This window comes from Myodes glareolus, chromosome 8, assembly GCF_982192425.1.
Source record: "Myodes glareolus chromosome 8, mMyoGla1.1, whole genome shotgun sequence".
NCBI classification, from domain to species: Eukaryota; Metazoa; Chordata; class Mammalia; order Rodentia; family Cricetidae; genus Myodes; species Myodes glareolus.
Window position 1 is genome coordinate 99,483,558 of NC_142033.1, and position 21,154 is coordinate 99,504,711.

At 43.2% G+C, this 21,154-nt stretch overlaps 1 protein-coding gene across 3 annotated transcripts in view; it reads right to left on the reverse strand.

The window, feature by feature from the left end:
* The window catches only part of Acyp2 (acylphosphatase 2), a 152,285-nt gene that overhangs the window by 100,444 nt on the left and 30,687 nt on the right, over positions 1–21,154 (reverse strand). Inside the window, exon 4 of one of the 3 annotated variants that reach the window (XM_085692330.2) lies at positions 15,807–17,032. The exons of the other annotated variants lie outside the window; for them this stretch is intronic. Coding sequence (XP_085548456.2) covers positions 17,002–17,032 — 31 coding nt within the window. The 3' untranslated portion in view covers positions 15,807–17,001. Of the gene's footprint in view, positions 1–15,806; positions 17,033–21,154 lie in introns of those variants that run through there. 3 annotated transcript variants of the gene reach the window in all.

Consider the following 21,154-nt stretch of genomic DNA (forward strand, 5'->3'; position numbering starts at 1 on the left):
TTAGCTCCCTATTCCTGTGGAACCACGACATACTCCCAGCCCTGCAGACTTCACAGCCTAGCCTGAGATGCGAACAAGCTTCTCACTCCCGAGATTGTAGTTATTGTGGGACGGATGCTGCTTAGTAAGTACTTCTGTGACAGAATTTGGAGATAAAGTTTTTCCTATGGCCTATAATAGACAACCATCTCTCATTAAGTACTAGCAAATTCTCAAAGGAAGACTGAACAGTCTTAGCCAGTGACATGTGACATGCTATCCTAGTGACATGTTAGAGGGATAATGAACAACTGTATCTCTTGACATCACAATGACACTATACCTCAAAAGATATAGTGGAGAGCAACTGAGAAAAATACCCAGAGTTCACCTTTGGCTTCAGCATACATGTGCACACATGTTGCAGAAGAGTGTTTAACTATGTAAAGATGTTGCATTTGTTTAACTATGTAAAGATGTGTTGCATTTGTTTATGTTGCAAAATATTTATTTAACTAATTAAAGATGTGTTGCATTTGGTTAATTATGTAAAGATGTGTTTTACCTTGCCTGCTTAAGGCATCTGATTGGTCTAATAAAAAAACTGAATGGCCAAAAGCAAGGGAGGAGGTAGAGAAGTGAGGGAGAAAGTAGGAGGAGGAATTCAGACTTAAGGAAAGAAAAAAAGACGCCAGAGGCCAGCTAGCCAAACATGGAGGAAACAGGAAAGTAGGACATACAGAATGAAAGAAGGGTTAAAAAAATAAATAAGCCCCGAGATGAATAAAAACAGGTTAAATTAAGTTAAAAAGAGCTAATGGTAAGGCTGAGCATTCATAATAATAATAAGTCTCCATGTCTTTATTTGGGAGTTAGTTGGCAGCCCAAAGAAAATGCCAACTTTGCACACACATACAAATACACATGTATAATACACACATGTATATACACATGTATAATGCACACAAGTAAAATATAATAAAATAAAAACATAAAAGATAATCTTTGATATGTATGCATTTATTTGTGGGTTTTGTGTGTCTGTATATGTACAAGTATTCACCCATGCCACATCCATGTGTAAACACACAGGGCAAATGAGGAAGTCAGAGGACAACCTGGGGGAGCTGGTTCTCTCCTTTCACCATGTGGGACCTGGGGATCAAACTCAAGTTGTCAGGCTTGGTGGCAATGCCTCCCTACTGAGCCATCTCATCAGCCTGACTGGTCCATTTAACAGAAAGTCATGAAATGAGGGGGAAAGTAACAGAAGTACATCTATCATCATCTATCATTAGAGAAGGTCACTATAAAATATCTATGGCTAATAATTTACCAGTTACTGGGCATTGACCTGTAGAAGAATGCAAATAGATCCATATCTATCACCATGCACAAAAGTCAAGTTCAAATGAATCAAAGACCTCAGTATAAAATCAGTCACACTGAATCTCATTGAAAAAAAAGCAGGAAGTAGCCTTGAATGCATAGACACAGGAGACCACTTCCTAAATATAACTCCAGCAGCACAGGCACTGAGAGAAACAATTAATAAATGTGATCTCCTGAAACTGAGAAGCTTCTGTAAAGCAAAGGACATGGTCAACAAGACAAAACAGTAACCTACAGAATGGGAAAGGATCTTCACCAATTCCACATTTGACAGAGGACTGATCTTCAAAATAAACAAAGAATTCAAGAAATTAGACATCAAAAGAACAAATAATCCAATTAAAAATGGGATACAGACCTAAACAGAGAACTCTCAACAGAGGAATCTCAAATGGCCAAAAGACACTTAAGGAAATGCTCAACATATTTAGCCATCAGAGAAATGCAAATCAAAACAACTCCAAGATTCCATCTTACATCTATCAGGATGACCAAGATCAAAAACACTAATGACAACTTATGTAGGAGAGAATGTAGGGTGAGGGGAACACTCACCCATTGCTGTGGAGTGCAAACTTGTACAGTCACTTTTGGAAATCAGTAAGGTGATTTCTCAGAAAACTAGAAATCAATCTACCTCAAGACCCAGCAATACCACTCTTGGGCATATACTCAAAAGATGCTCAATTATACCACAAGGACATTTGCTCAACCATGTTCACTGCAGTATTATTTATAATAGCCAGAACCTGGGAACAACCATGTACATAATGTATTTTGTTCATAGCCTCCTGACTACTCCCTCTAACTCCTCTCAGATCCATCCCACCTCCTCCATTCTTCCCTATTCTATGTCTTCTTTTTATAAAAAAAAATCACTGAGTATGTGATTCTCAAGGGTATGAGGTTATCACTGTAACATAGTCCACCTACCAGAGGCCAGACCGATAAAGAAAGCCGATTCTCCAGAAGCCATCAAATGTCAATAGATAATCAGTTGGAGCTCAGGGACTTAGGCTCAAACCCTTGTGGGAGTTTGTATGAGAATGACCTCTATAGGCTCATATATTTGAATGCTGGTTGGCTGTTGGGAAGGATTGGGGGTTGTGTCTTTGTTGGAGGAAGTATGTCAATGGAGGTGGCCTTTGGATTTTCAAAAGTCCATACCAGGTCCAGTGTTGCTCTTTGCCTTCTGCCTGAAGATCAGGATATAAATCTCTTAGTTATTTCTCCAGGGCCATGACTGTCTTCTTCTTCCATGATTGTAATGAACTAACCCTCTGAAACTCTAAGCAAGCTTCCAATTAAATGCTTCCTTTTCTAAGAGTTGTCTTGATCATAGTGTTTCTGCGCAGCAATAGAACAGTAACTAAGACACTCCTCTGTCTTAGTTTGGGTTTTATTGTTTTATTACTATGACCACAGCAACTATTATAAAGGAAAGCATCTAATTGGGGCTGACTTATAGTTGAGAGATTTAATTCATAATTGTCATGACAGGAAGCATGGGAGCATACAGGCAGTCATGGTGCTGGAAAGGGAACACATAGTCAAGGATTTGATTCAGGGTGCAACTCAAGAGGTAAATGTAAGGCTAGTTATGTTTTGTTTTAATTACTGTGCTTAAGAGATCATAAAACAAAAATGCCTTTAACCTGTAAGCCTCACCTGCCCAAGGACATTTAACTTTCTGGAACGCTGGGGCTGTTGTTCATGTAAGATAACCACCACATCTTCACTTCCACAAAGCTTGGTTGTCCCAAATGCACAGGATGTGCTTGGTCACAGGTAGGCGGAGGGACATAGGCAGGAAGTACGTTAAGATGTGTGCTTGTCCATGGTTGGACGAAGGTAGAAAGTATGCAGCCTTATGGGTTTTGCCTTTATAAGCATGGAACTGAGATAATTTGTGGCCATTCTCTGGGAAGCCTGGGTGTGTACCTGAACAGTGTCCATCATCCCGGCCAGTATTGAATAAAGTTCACTTCAAATTTGGTTCAAAAGTTGAGGTAGTGAGTGGTCTTATCCTTGCCTTTTCAAGGTGATTAACACCCCTTTTCAACTGCTCCTGAACTATCCCTTCTGACAATAACCCTCCTCAATAGAAAAATAGTTAGGAAAGAATCTCTTCCCCTGCCCTACCCTTTCCTAGATCCCCTTGGGGCTTGGAATGATAGTTTTCTGCTAAAAGACTACACTTCTCAGCTTCCCTTGGGGCCGATGAGGCCAAAACAAGGCTGCAGGAGTGGAGCGCTATGGTTTACAATTATTTCCATGCCTCACCTTACCGCCTGTAAAGGGTGCAGCCATCTTTTCCCATGGGCAGATGGCTCAGCTTCCTGACAGTTGAGTACGCTCCTCACTGTGTCCCCTCTCAAACATCTCTCTTTTTCTGTCCCTTTAAGCTGTCTCAGAAATCGAACACTGTGGTTGAAAAGAACACTGACTTTAGACACACTAAACTAAATGACAGAGTGCTTTTATAAGTAGACAGGGCTGCGAGTCTCAACAAATGCCATTGCCTGGTTAGTATTACCGCTGCTCTAAACACAACCAGGACAAATAGAATTCGCACTGCTTGGGAGCTTGTTAGGAGGCTCCGTGGGAAGTTTATTGGAGACCCTTGGCTTTGAACAAAATCACCAGTGACTTGAAAAAGCACTGGGCAAACCCGAAAAGAGCATAACCAACAACACAGAGGAGTCAAGTTTCAGAACAGCCTGTGCCTCCGGTACCCCAAAGATTGCTGCCACACTCCCAGCACGGTTCTGAGAATCAGGTGATGCCTGTGCACTGGCCGGGGTACCACATCCATGGCTCATACTATCTAAAAGCAGCATGCCTCATCTTCCAGAACTCTGCTCAAAGAGCCGTCCTAACAGAAGACACAAAGCTGAGCTAGGAAAATGGGGAGAGAAAGAAAGCCGTAGGAAAACATTCACTTGTATTCTGGGAGCAGAGCTGTTAATGCTTCTTTGTTTACAAGGAAGAGAAAGAGCTGAAGGGGGATTAATACCAAAGCAGCAGGGCATTATACCTGGGGCTTCCCCTGCTGACACCATCCATAAAGGAAGACACATTTTGTAGCGATTCCATTTTAACATTGAGGCTTATAGCAAACAAATACATGGGAAACATACCCTATATTCATTGTCATGAAACAATGACACAAGTTTATGACAAATTTGAAAATGACTGAACTCAGTCCAGTCACGAAATGAAATAAGTTTCTAATTATGTGGCAACAAAGCAAACAGAAAGGGAGAACTGGGAAATGTTGAAAATACTCATTATAAGTGTTTAGAGGCTTCTAAAGATCTCCAAATATCTCCATTCAAAAACAGGGCTTCAACATTATAAACAAAATTATATATGTGTGTGTATGTGAAAGAGTTCCACCTAGAGTCTGGAAGTGTTTGTATTTCTTATATCCAGAGAAATACCACTTACCCACATCGGCATGCTTTCCACTGATGTCCAAAGTCCTATTAAAAGCTCTCATGAAAACACTATTTTATGAACAATCAGCCAGGAGCCTCAGCCCCGACGCGGGCCTGAATCAGCAGTCGGCACAGATGGCTGTGTCGACTTTTTGGTCTTTGGGGGTCACAATCAACCAGGATCCGGTACCATCATACCAAGTGCTGCCCGAGGTCTCTAGGCCTGGACACAGGAGAGAGAAGAAGCAACAGCTCTACCCCATTCCTTGTGGCTGGGGCGGGCCGTACTCAAACAAGCACCTGTGATAGCCAAGAGCCCTGATGCTGGGTGGTCAGGCACCATTGTGGTGAGAGAGTACAGGCTGGGGAGGTGGGAGAGAGGAGGATCTGGAGAGGTGAGGGTAGTGAGTCCAGGGAGAGGTCTGGGCCTGGCCTATGACCCATGGCCAGGTCTTGATCTGTGGCCCTGAAGCAGCTGAGGGGATCTGTGTTGATGTAACTCCTGTTGCCACTGGGGGGGGGGGGGGCATGCAGGGGCCTGTGGTCTATGCTGCCACCTAGTGCCACATTGGTGCCCAAGTGCCACACTCTCACAGGGAGGGGCCGTGCCAATCTGGGGGGCCTGCACAGCCACATAGGGCCATGATGACAGCTTGACCCAGTCTGCTGCTGAGGGCCATGTCTGAGTCCATGCTCCTGCCATGACAGGTTCTGTGTTGATGCCCCTGGCCCATGTTACTGCTAGGGGCCCCTCCGAAGCCCCTGGGTCTGGGTCACAACCTATGACCATGATTGTGTCCAAGGGCTGTGCCATAACCAGGGCCAGGCTGATTAGGGTGGCCTGGGCTGCCATGTGGGACCATAGCATCATCCAGACCAAGGTTATGGTCAAGGGTCATGCCTGGGTCTGTGGCACTGCTGAAGCCAGGGTCTATGTTGATGTCTGTGGTTCCTGAGATCACTGAAGTCTGTGCCAGTGCTGGGGGTCTGTGCTGCCACCTGGGACCATGGTGATATCCAGGCCAGGCCCTCTGCCTAAGACCATGTCTGGGTCTGTGGTCTGACCACAGTCAGAGTCTGTGCTGATGTCTGTGGCCCCTGCTGCCACCAAAGAGCACACAGATGCCTGGGACCACAACCTGTGCCCATGAGGGCATCTGAGGACCATGCTGCCACCAGGGACACCCTAAGTGGCCTGCACCATGACCTGGGTCAGGGTTGCTGAAGCAGGCCATGCCTGGGAATGTGGCCCTATAGCAGCCAGGGTCTGAGTTGATGTCTGGGGCTCCTGTCATCACCAAGGGCCATGCAGATGGCAGGGGTTTGTTCGGCCACCTCAGATCAGGTCCATCTCTGAGAACCATGTCACACTCGGGGCCATGCTTATCCAGGTGGCTGGTGCTGCAGTATGGAGCCCAGGAGATGACTAGCGGTCACGGCCTAGGGTCACGGCCCCACGGAGGCCGGGCTCTGCCCAGTCACCTGGGATCATGTTGGTACCCAGGGGCCAGGCTGCCACTGGGACTGTGCTGATCTGGGTGACCTGTGCTGCCACTAGGGCTGAGGTGGCATCTGGGCACGAACTGCTGCCAAGGGCCCTGTCTGGGTCCATGGCCTGCTACAGCATGGCCCGGGTTAACACAGGGGTCATTGGAACCATGCTGTGCTGAGATGGCCCTGGGATGGCTGGCCATGCCCCTCACTGGATATGGCAGCAGGCAAGCTAGGCCTACCCCTCAGGGGAGAGTTTACCCCCACACTTAGGAGAAATAGCCCCAGCCCTCACCATAGGTGGGCACCTTACCTGGGAAGAACACTAGAGCTGAGCCTGTGGTTGATGATGTAGGTGAGTCAACTCTGAGGGCATGAGAGCAGGACAGCTGGCCTGCATCCCCTCATCTGCCATGTGGTGGCATGGGGAAGGGAAAAATGCTCTCCTCCCTCTGCCCCTTGCTACCTGTGGCAGGCGAGAGAGCTGGCCCTGGGGTCTCAAGAGTGCGAGAACCAGCCCTGCCCCTCACCAGCTACAGCACACAGGAGAGTGGGCCCTGCACCCTACCTGGGCAGCACACTAAAGCTGGCCCAACTGTCGGAGCACAGGTGAGCCAGCCCTGAGGGGGTGAGAGCAGGGGCACTGACCCCACCCCACCCCCACCCCTCATGCTCTTCCTACAGCATCTAGGAGAGGGGGGCCAGCACCTTGCCTGGACAAAACAGTAGAGCTGGCCCTAGTGATATCAATGAGGGGATCTGGACCTGAGGGCCTGAGAGCAGGAAAGCTGTCCTGCTCCTTGCTGCAGGCTGCCTTGGGTGAGCTGGCTGAGGGGGTGCTGGAGAGCTCATCTGGATAATGAGGATGAGGGAAAGCTAGCAAGCTGTCCAACCCAGCTACCACCTAGGCCCAGATTCAGGGCTATGAGTTGCCCCATCCCAATGTCCACTGAATCTATGAACTATTGGAGTATGTGAAGGAGATGAACCTACAGATCCAAAACTATAGGATCTCCATGACATAGGACAACAGGATTTCCAAGAGAAGTCCCAGGGAGAGCCCACCATCGGTGGTGTGGCAGAGGCCAGAGGCCTTGAGCTAGACCAATGCCCCATGGCAGTGAACATGCAAGTAAAGATGAAAGAACTACGGGGCAAACTGTGTGACTCAACAGACCACACTACAACTTCCACGAAGATTCTTTTTTGGTTTTAATTTGTTTCTTTGTTTTGTTTTTTTCTTTTAATTTGGTTTTGATTTGTGGGGAGAGGTTGCAAGGACAGCAGAGGGCAAATGCAAGGAGCCAAGGAGATCAATAGAACATATGATGAGAAATCCACAAAGAAATAATAGAAGTAAACAAACAAAAAACCCACTAATCTTCTAAACTATAAAAGACTTAATAAAGGAAAGTTGCATCATTTATCACATTGTCTGGTATCGAATTTTCTTCTAAAAGTCAGGCATATATATTTATATGAAGAATTACCTTCAGGCAAATTATCTAGAAGTTGAGCTGGTGTTTAAAGCAATATGGAGACATCGTGGGACAGACTCAAGAGATAACATTCCCACCTGAACTTGCTCCTTGACCTCGAGCACTGGAATTTACAAGTCCCACTGATCCATGGAAACCTCAGCAGCTCCCCGAGACACAGACAGCAACTGCACAGAGCAGACCAAAAGTGTCTTGCTCAGACAGCAACTGCAAAAATCGGTCCATGATAGGATCTCTGAGACACAGACACTATCTGCAAGGATTGGACCAAGAATCAAAGACACTGCTTGCATCAGTTGGAGGAGGAGATGAGTAGGCACTAATGCAAGAGTGGTGCAGGAGAATTGTCTATAATCTGTCAATCATGTTTTAAATAAATGCTGATTGACCAGGCAGGAAGTATAGGCGGGGAAAACCAGACAGGAAGTAGAGGTGATGCAATGAGAACAGGAGAATTCTGGGAAGGAGGAAGCTGATTCCTTGCAGTCCAGCCCAGATCACCGAAGAAGCAACATGTGACCTTCCAGCTAAAAAAGGTACCAAGCCATATGGCTAAAATAGATCAGAATAATGGGTTAATATAAGTCATAATAGCTAATAAGAAGCCTGAGCTAATGGGCCAATCAGTTTTATAACTTATGGAGACCTCTGTGTGATTTTCTTTGGGGCTTGCTGGCTGTGGGGTACCGGGTGAGACAGATACCCCAACAAGCAGGCCCCTTCATGTTACACAAGAATATATTCAAAAACCTAAAAAGCAAAATGGCAACAATACCAGAACCCAGTGGTCATACAACAGAAAGATCTGAACTTCCTAAACCAGAGGAAGCAGAAGAAAATGACCTTAAGTACAATTTTATGAAGATGGCAGAGATCCTTAAAGGGCAAATGAAAAATTCTCTTAAAGAAATGTTGGAAAAGACAAACAAAAAACTGGAAGAAATCAATACATCTCTTAAAGAAAACCAAGAAAAAAAAATCAAACGGTGAAGCAAACAGTGCAAGACTTAATAACTGAAATAGAGGCAATAAAGAGAACTAAGGGAAATCTGGAAATGGAAAATCTGAGTAAACAAACAGGAAAAACAGAGGCAAGCATAACCAACAGAATACAAGAAATGGAAGATAGAATATCAGATGTTGAAGATACAATAGAAGAAATAGATTCATCAGTCAAAGAAAATGTTAAATCCAACAAATTCTTAACACAAAACATCAAGGAAATCTGGGACACCATGAAAAGGACAAACCAAGGGAATAATAGGGATGGAAGAAGAACTCCAGCTCAAAGGCACAGAAAATATACTCAACAAAATCATGGAAGAAAACTTTCCTAACCTAAAGAAGGACATGCCTATAAAGGTACAAGCTTACAAAACACCAAATAGACTATATAAAAAAAAAAAAGTCCCCATTGTTAGAAAAAAATCTTAAGATGAGCCACTTCACTGACACAAAAGAACTCCAATCAGACCAGATTAAACCAAATTAAATGTCCATGTTTAATAGATGGCCAGGTGGCCAGGAGAGCATAGTGAGGGGAAGACAGAGGAAGCACACACTCAAACCCAAAACCTGTGTTCCTCTTTCCAGTGCAACCCTAAATACCCTGTGGTGAGTAGTCCCAACCCTCCCCTGGGAGGAGCCAGTGCCTGGTAGACTGGGAGTTGGAGTCCAAGCGCCCAGCAGGCTGGGGTGACATCTCCAATTCAACATTACATTCCAGCCTCTTTGGATATAGGGGTGTTAGAGGATTGGGGTCTCACTTTTGACCAAACACCCATACCATATAATAATCAAGACATACAGAATAAAGAAAGAATATTAAGAGCTGCAAAGAAAAAAGGTCATGTAACATATAAAGGCAGACCTATCAGAATTATGCCTGACTTCTCAGTGGAAACCATGAAAGCCAGAACGTTCTGGACAGATGTGCTACAGACACTAAGAGATCAGGGATGCAAGTCCAGACTACTATATTCAGCAAAGCTTTCAATCACCATAGATGGAAAAAACAAGATATTTCATGACAAAACCAGATTAAAAAAATACCTATCCACAAAACCAACCTTCCTGAAAGTACTAGAAGGAAAACTCCAACCCAAGGAAGCTAGCTGTACCCATAAAAACACAGGCAACAGATAACACCAGCACACCCCAAAGAAGGGAAGCATACAAATATTACCACTGAAAAATAATAGGAATCAACAATCACTGGTCATTAATATCTCTTAATATCAATTAATTCAATTCACCTATAAAAAGACACAAGCTAACAAAATGGATACAAAAACAGGATCCAGCCTTCTGTTGCATACAAGAAAAACACCTTAACCTCAAAGACACACATTACCTCTGATTAAAGGGTTGGGAAAAGATTTACCAATCAAATAGACCTAAGATAAAAACAGGTGTAGTTATCCTAGTATCTAACAAAAATAGAATTCAAATTAAAATCAATCAGAAGAGATGGAGAAGGGCACTTCACACTCATTACAGAAAAATCCATCAAGATAAAGTCTCAATCCTGAACATCTATGCCCCAAATACAAAAACACCCACATATGTAAAAGAAACATTACTAAAGCTTAAATCACACATCACCCCACACACTAATAGTAGGACACTTCAACACTCCACTCTTGTCAATGGACAGGTCAGTCAGACAGAAACTTAACAGAGAAATAGGAGAACTAAGAAATGTCATGACCCAAATGGACTTAACAGACATCTGCGTAACATACCACCCAAACTTTTAGGAGTGGGTGCTGCACAAGCAAGCCTGACACCCAGAGATCAGTTCTGAGAACCCACCAGAGGAGAGCACCAACTCCTAAAAGTTGCCTCCAAGCTTCATATGTGTGCATGCATACATGCATACCTAATTTTTAAAAATCTTTTTTTAAAATGTCATAGTGTAAACATGTCTTCTCTTGACGCACACACACATCCAAAGACAATTATAATATAAAAACAATGAATTTCAAAATGCACATGCCTTTAGTCCTAACACTCAGGAGGCAGAGGCAGGTATTTCTCTATGAGTTAAAGGCCAGACTGGCCTATACAGTGAGTTCCAGGCCAGCCAAGACTATAGTGAGTCCCTGTCTCAAAAACAAACCAAAAAAAAAAATACAAAGAAAGAAAAAAAGGAAGGAAGGAAGGAAGGAAGGAAGGAAGGAAGGAAGGAAGGGAGAGAAGGAGGGAGAGACAGAGAGAGAGAGACAGAGAGAGAGGAGGGAGGGAGGGAGGGAAGGAAGAAAGGAAAAAAGAAGGAAGGGAGGAAGGGAGGGAGGGAGGGAGGGAAAGAAGGGAGGAAAAGGGAAGGAAGGGAGGAAGGGAGGGAGGGAGTGAGGGAAGGGAGGGAGGGAGGAAAAAAGGAAGAAAGGGAGGAAGGGAGGGAGGGAGGGAGGGAAGGGAGGGAGGAAAAAAGGAAGGAAGGGAGGAAGGGAGGGAGGGAGGGAGGGAGGGAAGGGAGGGAGGAAAAAAGGAAGGAAACATTTTCAGGGTTGCAGGGCTGGAGAAATGGCTCAGCAGGAAAGCAAGTTTGCTGTTCTTGCAAAGACCTGAGTTCAGTTCCCAGCACCCATACCCAGTAGTTCCTGGGGAACTGACAGCCTCCTTTGGCCTCCAGGGCACCGATGCCCATGTGAACGCACACAGACACACACGAACACTTCAACGTAATTAAAAGATTTACTGCTCCTTGGTGACTAGCAATTCCACAAAAATGGCCAAGTTATCTATATTTTCAGTAAACAGCCAATGAAACATCTTAAAAATCCAGCTATTTGTCTGGGGGAAAAACCCAAAAACTTGATAAAAAAAATTATAAAAAAGAAAATAATGTTAGCAAGGTGCTTTGAGATTCTCTCAGACTAAAAAAGTCTGGAGAAATTAGCATCTTTAGTTACAGAGACTCAGCCCATAAACAGTCTTCCAGAGAAAAGCTTTGGGTTTGGTTTGTTTTGTTTTGTTGGTTTTTCAAGACAGGATTTCTCTGTGTAGCTCTGGCTGTCCTGTGCTCTGTAGCCCTAATAGGTCTCAGACTCACAGAGATTCACCTGCCTCTGCCTCCCAAGTGCTGGGATTAGAGGTGTGAACCACGGCATGGCTGAAAAGATTCTTTTAAAAATGTTAAATAACTGAATAGCATACCACCTAATTGTTCAAAAATTCTACTGCTTCATTCCAATCTACCTTTGCAGCAGCTAGAAACTCAAAACAATGCCATGCACTAGTTAAAGCAGCAATTGTTTGTATTAAACATTTTATACAAATGCTATATGTCCATGAAGAGGTCCATACAATTACACTGGTGACTACTGACATTGTCCATGGGAGAGGTCTATACAGTTACACTGGTGACTATTGAAATTCTAATTTTTATTTCAACTGGGAACACATGTAAGTGCATGTATTTTGTTAAACCTATAAAAGTACATAATCCTAGCTGGACAGGATACTGGAGGTTAGCCAGGCAAACATATTTGAATAGGCTGAATCTTTTACACTAAATATGTACACAGGAGTGAGAAAACTTTTATATTAAGCTATATTTTATATAGTAAATATATATTATATATATAATATATATAATATACATATATATTTTATATATAGTAAATATTTTAGGTCACATGGTCATCAAGACTTCTGCAGCAACCATTAGCAAAACATAAATAAATGTTTATGACTGTGCAAATCTTTACTTGCAAAACAAGCAGTAGGACATACGTGGGCACAGGCTGGAAGAGGCTGCCGCTCTCTGACCCAGCCCACTAGTTACTGACACAGTTCTGCCATTAGAAGACTTTATAAGAAGTTTGTTTGCTAGAGTGGACTGAAACTAGGAAATGCAGTGATTGGGGCAAATAAAATGTTTGTCTTCTGGAGCAACAGGGGACATGGATCCTTTTTTTGTGTGTGAGCTCTTCAAACACCAGATGGAGGTGAGCACGACCCCCCCCCCCCCGCCTGAAGCACTTCTTTTTCTCCTGCTACAGGGCCCCCATGCTGTCAAGCATTCCCTACACATTGGGAGGCAGCTCTCCAGACGACTGGAACCATTTGATCACTCTCCTATATGCAGGATAATCCCTTGGAGAGAGACATGTGACATGGTCTTAAAAACATATGCCAACCAAGACGTCATGTTAATTTTAGAATTAGGCTCACTGTCTCCAAACACAACTGGTCTTTATTTTACAAAATTACTATTTAGAGTTTAAGAAAAAATGTATTTTAGGAGTATTTAATAAAAAGTTGATGTTCACTGTCATAACTCTGTATATTAATTTAAAATTATTAATAAAAATAGGAAATTTAAATTTTTTGTTCCCAAAAGAAGGTTTCATAAAACAATAGATTCAAAACGGTTCTTATCAAAAATGTTGGCAGAACCTAGCTCTACAATTAGAGTCATACAGTGCAATTTTCAAAATAAAGCCTTTTATTTCCCTCTGAGAAAATAAAACTCAGAATGGGAAGGAACGGACACACATCTGCAGTGCGTCCTTCAAGCTGCTGCTTCTTAGTGAGAACACAGCTGGGCCATGGGAACCACAGCCAGGTCTCCCAAATTCTGTCTCTAAAGATGGCTTAGCCCTAACTTCTGTACCTCACAGCCACGGAACTTACAAAGTAGCGCCTTGTTTTAAAGTGATACTCCTTGTTCAATAGCACGAACACAATGGGGCAGTATGAACAACCATATCTAAGCATGGCCTTTCTAGAACATCTCTTACTGCACTTTGATTTTCTGATAATTAGTGCATCTTATCACAGAAATAAATTCATCCCTTTAGGCCTAAATGTGTTTATTTGTGATAACATCACAATTAATGGTGTTGGTTAAGCGTAATTCCCGTTCTCCAGTGTTGTCATCTTCCTGCTTGGATGCCATCACACAAACTCTCCCTGGGTAATCCCAATGAAGCGTGTAGACCGATGACAACCCAAACAGCTAGGAGCTGGTGGCATGTGTGGACAGCTGGTCCACCTGCCAGAGCACCTGCCAGGGGTCATGCCAAAGTGCTGTAGTGGATTGTCTCAGTTCATTTTCACAGTACAACTAGACATGGCATGTTTATCTCCTTTGCCTGAGGTCTCACAAGGATGGCAGAGTCAAAATATGACATAGCAGACACTGTTCACTGACTACTGAGTGCCCATCCCCTTTCCTTCTGCCTGGTTAAGAGGATAGCAACTCTGTTCAGAGCATCAGAATCTAAAACAATGGCCTAGTTTTCCTTGTATCCCATCAAGGAGTAACCATATGGCCCTACATCGGACAATGAAACGAAAGACTCTGGGAGCGGTCTAGGGAAAGCAGCACAGCTGTGCCTTTTCCTGCCTTTGTCCCTGCAAAGGTGGGCAGGACACGTGACTTCACTTTTACCTTTCAGGTCATGGGGGAAAGACTGAGTCAGTCACAGACATGCTGGTCTTGAAAATGCTTGGCTACTGAACAAAATAACTATATATCTCTAGGCTTCGAGTTAATGAAATAAGTGAACTCTGATGAGATTTATCTCTTTTAAGTGTAGTTTATTAACCTAAAGCTTAAACCACTGCTAGGTGATACAAAATTATAATCTAAACAAGAGATTTCAACAGTGGTTATGCAAGACCAAGGACACTTCAGCCTATGTATCAACAGAAACTGACGTGCAAGGTATCTCACACCCTGGAACTCAGACTCAGGACTGGGAGGCCCGATATAGCTGTCTTTGGGGGTCCCCCAAGAGGCCCACTCTCCACCCAGCTGGCACCATCCTTCACGGTCACATGTCTACAAGTTAATGTTGGAAGTTTCCTTAAAGGCCTGTTTACTTATGCCTGCTTTTTATGTGTGATTAAGTTACTGAAAATATGATTGTAGGAGAAGTCTGGGCCATGAGTAAAAGAAGCGGAACAAAACAAAGAGAAAAAAGCAAAGGGAGAGAGGAAACAGAAACATTGCAAAAAGCGATGACATTTTCAGGAGAACAAAACAAAACACACGTGTTACCTTTCTTTAAAAAAAAAATGGGGGGAAGCATGCCATGAGATAGAAAAAGGCAATTCACAGAATGAGAGCAAACACTGCAATGGGATGACAAGGGCACAGACTCCAGGCTCTGCCTGAAATAATGCTGCTCACTGCCGGTGAAGCTGAAGATCACGGCATCAGGGCCACACAGAGGTTCTGAAGAAGAGTGCCAAGAGGAGAGAGAGAAAGAAAAGAAGTCTCTCGTGGGCCTCTTCTACACTGTTGGTGAGAGCATCCTACAAAGAAAGCTGGAGCTGGAGACAATCCTGCGGCACAGTGCACATCAGGAGGAAGCGACCCGGTCTGTTAAGTGGCTCTCTGCACGCCCATATTCTCTGCAGCAGCAGCCAAGAAACAGCAAGCTAGCGTCTGCCACCCTGCGAACGGATAAAGAAAAGATGCTACGTGTTCACCATGGAATGCTATTCAGCTGTACAAATGTAATAGGATGCTGCCGCTCACAGCTGCACGGACAGGACTGCAGGATGCTACGCTAAGTGAAAAAAGACAACTATCATATGATCAGACACATATGGAAGCTGAAAAGCTGATTTTATGGACGAGAGGGTGGGGAGATGGCTCACTGGATAAAGCCATCTGCTGCCGAGGCTGAGCACCACATGGGAGGAGAGGACTGGCTCCTAGAAGTTGTCTTCCGATGGCCACATTCATGCCACGGCACGGACATGTCCACATGCTTGCAAGCATACACAAAATAAGTAAATGAATAAATAAATAAATATTTTAAAGTAGAAAATAGACTAGTGTGGAAAATAAATGGTTAGGAAAAGTGGTTAAAGAGTTACAGGGGTATGGCTGGAAAGAAGAAATATTTTCTGATATTCTAAGATAATGACAGTTGATTGTTGGCTGTATATTTCAATGTAGCTAGTAGCAAGGATTTTATGTTTTTGACTCACACAAAGAAATGATAAATGTTTATTTTACATCATAGATACACCAGTCACCTTGATCTGATCATTACACTCTTTGCACACACTGAACCTTCACCATATGCCCTGTAAACGTGTATAATTATTGCATAAACACATGCAAACATACCATTCTCCTCCTCCTAGAGTCCAGTGTTAAAGAAACTGGAAAGCTGTCCAGGAGCAGATGATATGATACCGTGGGAAAGAGGGGCACATTGACACCTAACAAGATTCTAAGAAGAAACACTTCTGATTCTCGCCTCAAAAAACAACACTACAAGTTATGACATGATATATTCAAAATTCTGAGCAGATAATTTATTCACAGTGTGGATTTCAGAGATCAAAGGCAGGACACCACGTTTGGTGGCAGGTGCCTTTACCCTGAGCCAACTTGTCAGCCTGTAGAATTATATGACTCTATCAGTCAATCAAACATAGGGGCAAGGAACCGTATAGATATGACCTTTTTTCTCTTGTGTGTCTTTCCTTGAAAGAATTCTTTTCACATATGGAGAATTGTATCTCTGCAAAACAAGGAACTAAGACAACAAACATTCAAGATTAAGAAAGGCTACTCTTCAGACAGGGGCAGGCCCCAGAGCAAAACTGTCCAAGTGACCTTGACCCAGATGTGGGAACAGACAGGCCTCTGGGGCTCCATGACTGAGAAGTCATGCGCTGCACTCAGGCATGACTGATCTGCTGATCAGCAAGGCAGATCTGCTGTGGGGCTTAGACTATGTCCTGGCAGTAAGCAGATTTTCTGTGAGAGAAATAATAAAATATAAATGAAACAATATAAAATTGCTCTATAGATTAAATTTTTATAAAATATTGCCAGTTTGGCATCATTCACCAAAATTTATTGGTAGAGAATATGATGGTATAGATTTGTCATGAATACTCTGTGGTAGTTTGAATGTAATTGGCCCCATGATCTCATAGCGAGTGGCACTATTAGGTGGTGTGACTTTGTTGGAGTGGGTATGGCCTTGTTGGAGAAGCGTGTCACTGTGGGGGTGGGCTTTGAGGTTTCCTATGCTCAGGATACTGCCCCGTGTCTCAGTCGACTTCCTGTTGTCTACAGGATGTAGGACTCTCAGGCACTCCTCCGGCACCACGTTTCTTGCATGGTGTCATGCTCCCGTCATGGTGGTGATGGAACTGTAAGTGAGCTCCCTCAGTTAAATGTTGTCCTTTGTGAGAGCTGCCGTGGTCCTGATGTGTCTTCACGGCAGCAGAAACCCTAACTGCAGCACTCTAACAACAACAAAAGGGGAAGAAAGTATACAGTCAGTGAGCTGATTTCAACGGTACGAGGGCTTGCAGCACAGGCCTGAAAACCTGAGTTCAATCCCTGGAACGTACAAGCAAAGCGCAGAGCTGACCTGTGCGATTTGTCCTCTGACCTCCACATGCAGGCCATGTAAGCACCCCCATGTAAGCACTCAAACACACACACACTAATAAATAAATTTTTAAACGTATAAACAATGAAAATTGGAGGAGCAAGTGTGGTACAGCGCTTGAGAAGCAGAGATAAGCAGATCTCTGTGAGTTTAAGGCCAGGCTGGTTTACATAACAAGTGCCACAGCCAAGGCTGCATAGAGAGACCTTATTTTAAAAATAAATATAAATAAATAGATATTGGAGATGAAACAAGATGTCAAAAGTGAGCTGTTACTGAAACAGGAGAATAGGCATTTGGTTCACTGCTGTGTTCTTTGCATATGGGCAGACACTAAGAAGAAACTATATTAAAAATTAGAGTATGCATGATATTACCAACATATCTAACATTCTGATGACATTCCAGAAGTCTGGATGAAATCCACCTAGCAGTCATTGGATGATGTGAGTTACAGAACCACTAGACAAGAGGCGGTGTCAGTGAGAACTGCCTCTCCCGACTTCCCTTCAGCAGAGACGCACCTATTGGTACTAGCCCATATAATCCCACTCCTGTCCCTTCCCTCTGCACCAGCTCACTGCAGCCAAACATGGCTTGGCCAAGCTGTTCTTCAACTCCAAAATCCAATGAAAGAACAGTTTCGAGTAGTTTCTCTTTGCCCATCAGTTCCCTCCCAGTTCATTTCTTTTGTTCTAACAGATCCAGGATTCCACACTCTGCTCACACCTCAGTAAACAGACTCATCTTCTTTTTTAAGCGTCTGGTCTTTGAAGTTAGAAGTCTTTAAGAGCTTAGTTCAACCATTAAAAAATGAAACTTTGTCATTTGCTTGAAACTAGAGATTATCATATTAAATGAAAGACCCAGAAAGACAACTTCTTGTGTGTTCTTTCTTATCAGGAATCTATATTTTATTTTTGAAAAGACAGAAAGTAGAAGGCAACCATTTAGTAAGGGAAAAAGGACTTTTAACAAAGAGAGGGGCAAGAGAAGGTATTTGGGGGCTATGATTAAAAACCTTACAACCAAACCTAATGACTTGGGTTTGAGCCCCAGGACCTATATGGTAGAAGGAGAGAGCAGACTTCCACAGGATGACCTCCACACACGTACAAGCACAAAAAATATAAATAAATAAATAAATAGGCAAATAAATAAATGTAAGACAACTCAAAACATTATAAACATAGGGTAATGTGTTATAGAATAATCTTTTTGTAAACTGTAAGATGTGTCACCCTGATCAGCTTAATAAAAAGTTGAACAGCAAATAGGTAGGGCAGGGTTTCCAGACAGAGGGAATGCTGGGAAGAAGTAAGCAGAGATGCCGGGAGAGGCAGAGCAAGCAGGATGGGCAATACAGAGACAAGGTAATAAAGCCTAGAGGCAAAAAGTTAATTAATAGAAATGAGGTAATTTAAGTTATAAGCACTAGTTAGAAACAAGCCTAAGATATCAGCTGAGCTTTTATAATTAATACGTCTCCATGTCATTACTGGGGAGTCAATAGTCCCAACGAAAAATTCCCACTACAGAAATGTCATAATAACATCCATTATTTGGTACATATATGCTAATAAAAGACAGAAAAAGTAAAACACAGTGACAAAAATGCTGAATTATAAATTGTGAATTCACTATTTAATAGCAAATATTTATCTGTAAGGGATTCTACAAAGTATTCTACTGTTCAGAGCCTATTTTTGTTTCATTCCTGTCACTGGGTTGAAATAATCTGACAAAGCAACTCAAGGGAGAAAGGATTATTTGAGATAAAATTCCAGACTATAGTCCATCACAGCAAGGAAGTCAAGTGGTGTTAACTTAAACCAGCTGGTCACATTGCACCCACAGTCAAGGGCAGAGAATGAACGCATGCTAAGCAGTGGTCAGTTTCCTCTACACGCATACAGCCCAGGATCCCGAGTATAGGAAATGGTGGCACTCATATAGGCTGGTCTTCCCACATCAGTTAACTAATCAAGACAATCCAGAGACGTCCACAGCCAACCTGATCCAGATAAGCCCTCATCTAGTCTCTCTTCCCATGTAACTCTATTGTGTCAGGCTGACAAGTCCTGGATTTGTGATGGAGAATCTTAATCTCGGTTGTCAACTTGACTGAATCTGGGATCAACTAAAAGGCAAGCGAGCTGTTTGGCATTCTTGTGAGGATTTTTGTGTTCTTCTTGCTTTGAGATGCTTTCTCTATGTAGTCCTGGCACTTGCTTTGTAGACCAGAGTGGCCATGAACTCAGAGACCCGTCTGCCTCTCCTTCCTGAGTGCTGGGATCAAAGGCTGTGCCAACACTGACTGCCTGAATGTTGGCTGTGAGGGAAGACCCACTCTAAACGTGAGCTGCTCCCTCTAGTGGCAGCCCAGACATGGGACGGATGAAGAAAGCTTTGCTTTTGCCTACTCGCCTTTACTCTTGCTGGTAAGCTCACTTATTTCTCTGCTGTTGTTGCTGCTGCATCCCTCGCTGAACTTGGGACCTATATTTGGCCTTCCAGCATGAATACGAGCAACTCTCCAGGAACCTTCCAGACTTTCAGAGCCAAATTAGGAGCAGCTATCAGGTTCTCAGCCTATCTGGTGAGATAGTTATTATTGAACTCTCCAAACCAAAACTCCAGACAAATACAATAATTCCCTTTTAATATATATATTCCTTATATCAGTTCCGTTCTTTCAGAGAACCCTGAAATACAGTTTCTGACATCAATGTTGTAACCTTAATATCAGAAACAATCAGAGCTCAATGTGATAAAGTATATTTACCCTGAACAAAGAACAAATATCCCAAAGTAGGCTAGGCTGGCTGGCCAGCAAGTCCCAGGGATCCACCTGTTCCAACTACCCAATATTGGCATCAGAAGCACATGTCACTATACCCAGATTTTTTATGTGTGTTCTGAGTGTTGAACTGGGTTCCTCATGCTTGCCTGACAAGCATTTTACTGAGTTATCTCTTCAGCACTTAAGATGTGTCAATATTAATTAATTAACTATAACATCTATAGATATCAATGAAAAGTGTTAGTAAGGAATATATGGCAGCTATATTATCTTCATAAATTTTTTAAAACTCTTCTAAGTAATGCATACATAAAAAGTATTGTTTGGTGGTAGTGCATGCCTCCAATGATAGCTTTTGGGAGGCAAAGGCAGGCAGATCTCTGTGAGTTCGAGGTCAGCTTGGTCTACAAAGCAAGATCCAGGACAGCCAGGACTGCTGGGCCTTAACAAAGCAACCCTGCTTCTAAAAAACAAAACCAAAATAAGCATACACAAGAGACAGAAATTCTTTTAAAAGTAAAGGTAACACAATTCCAGATAAGTGCATAAGAAAGAGGTTTTTCAGGCCACACCTGTGTCCCAGCTGCCAACTCAGGTAGACATCCCCTGGTCAACCATAGACGACCTGTCAGAAGACAAGACAAACTGCCCACAGACCTTGCCCACTCTCTCCACCCAGACCCAATTATCAGCGTTGCCCCAGTGCTGCAACAGAACAACAGACATAGCTTCCCCTCAACATCCATGCCTCCTGTGGATCCTACAGAGCACCCAGACATAAATCCACACACCTATGGACACCTGATTTTTGGTAAAGAATCCAGAAATACACACTGGAAATAAAGAAAGTATCTTCAACAAAATGTGCTGGATGTCGGCACATAGAAGAATGCAAATAGACCCATGTTTATCCAAAGGCCTCAACATAACATATGATACACTGAACCTGATAGAACAAAAAGTGTGGGGGGGTAGTCTTGAATGTATTGGCACAGGGAAGATGTCCTGAACAGAACACCATAATCACAGGCACTAAGATGCAACCGAAATGCATCTGTAAGGCAAAGGACACCATCAATTGGGCCAAGGGGCAGCCTACAGAATGGAAAGAGTTTTACCAACCTCACATCAGATACAGGTCTAATATCCAAAATATATAAAGAACTCAAG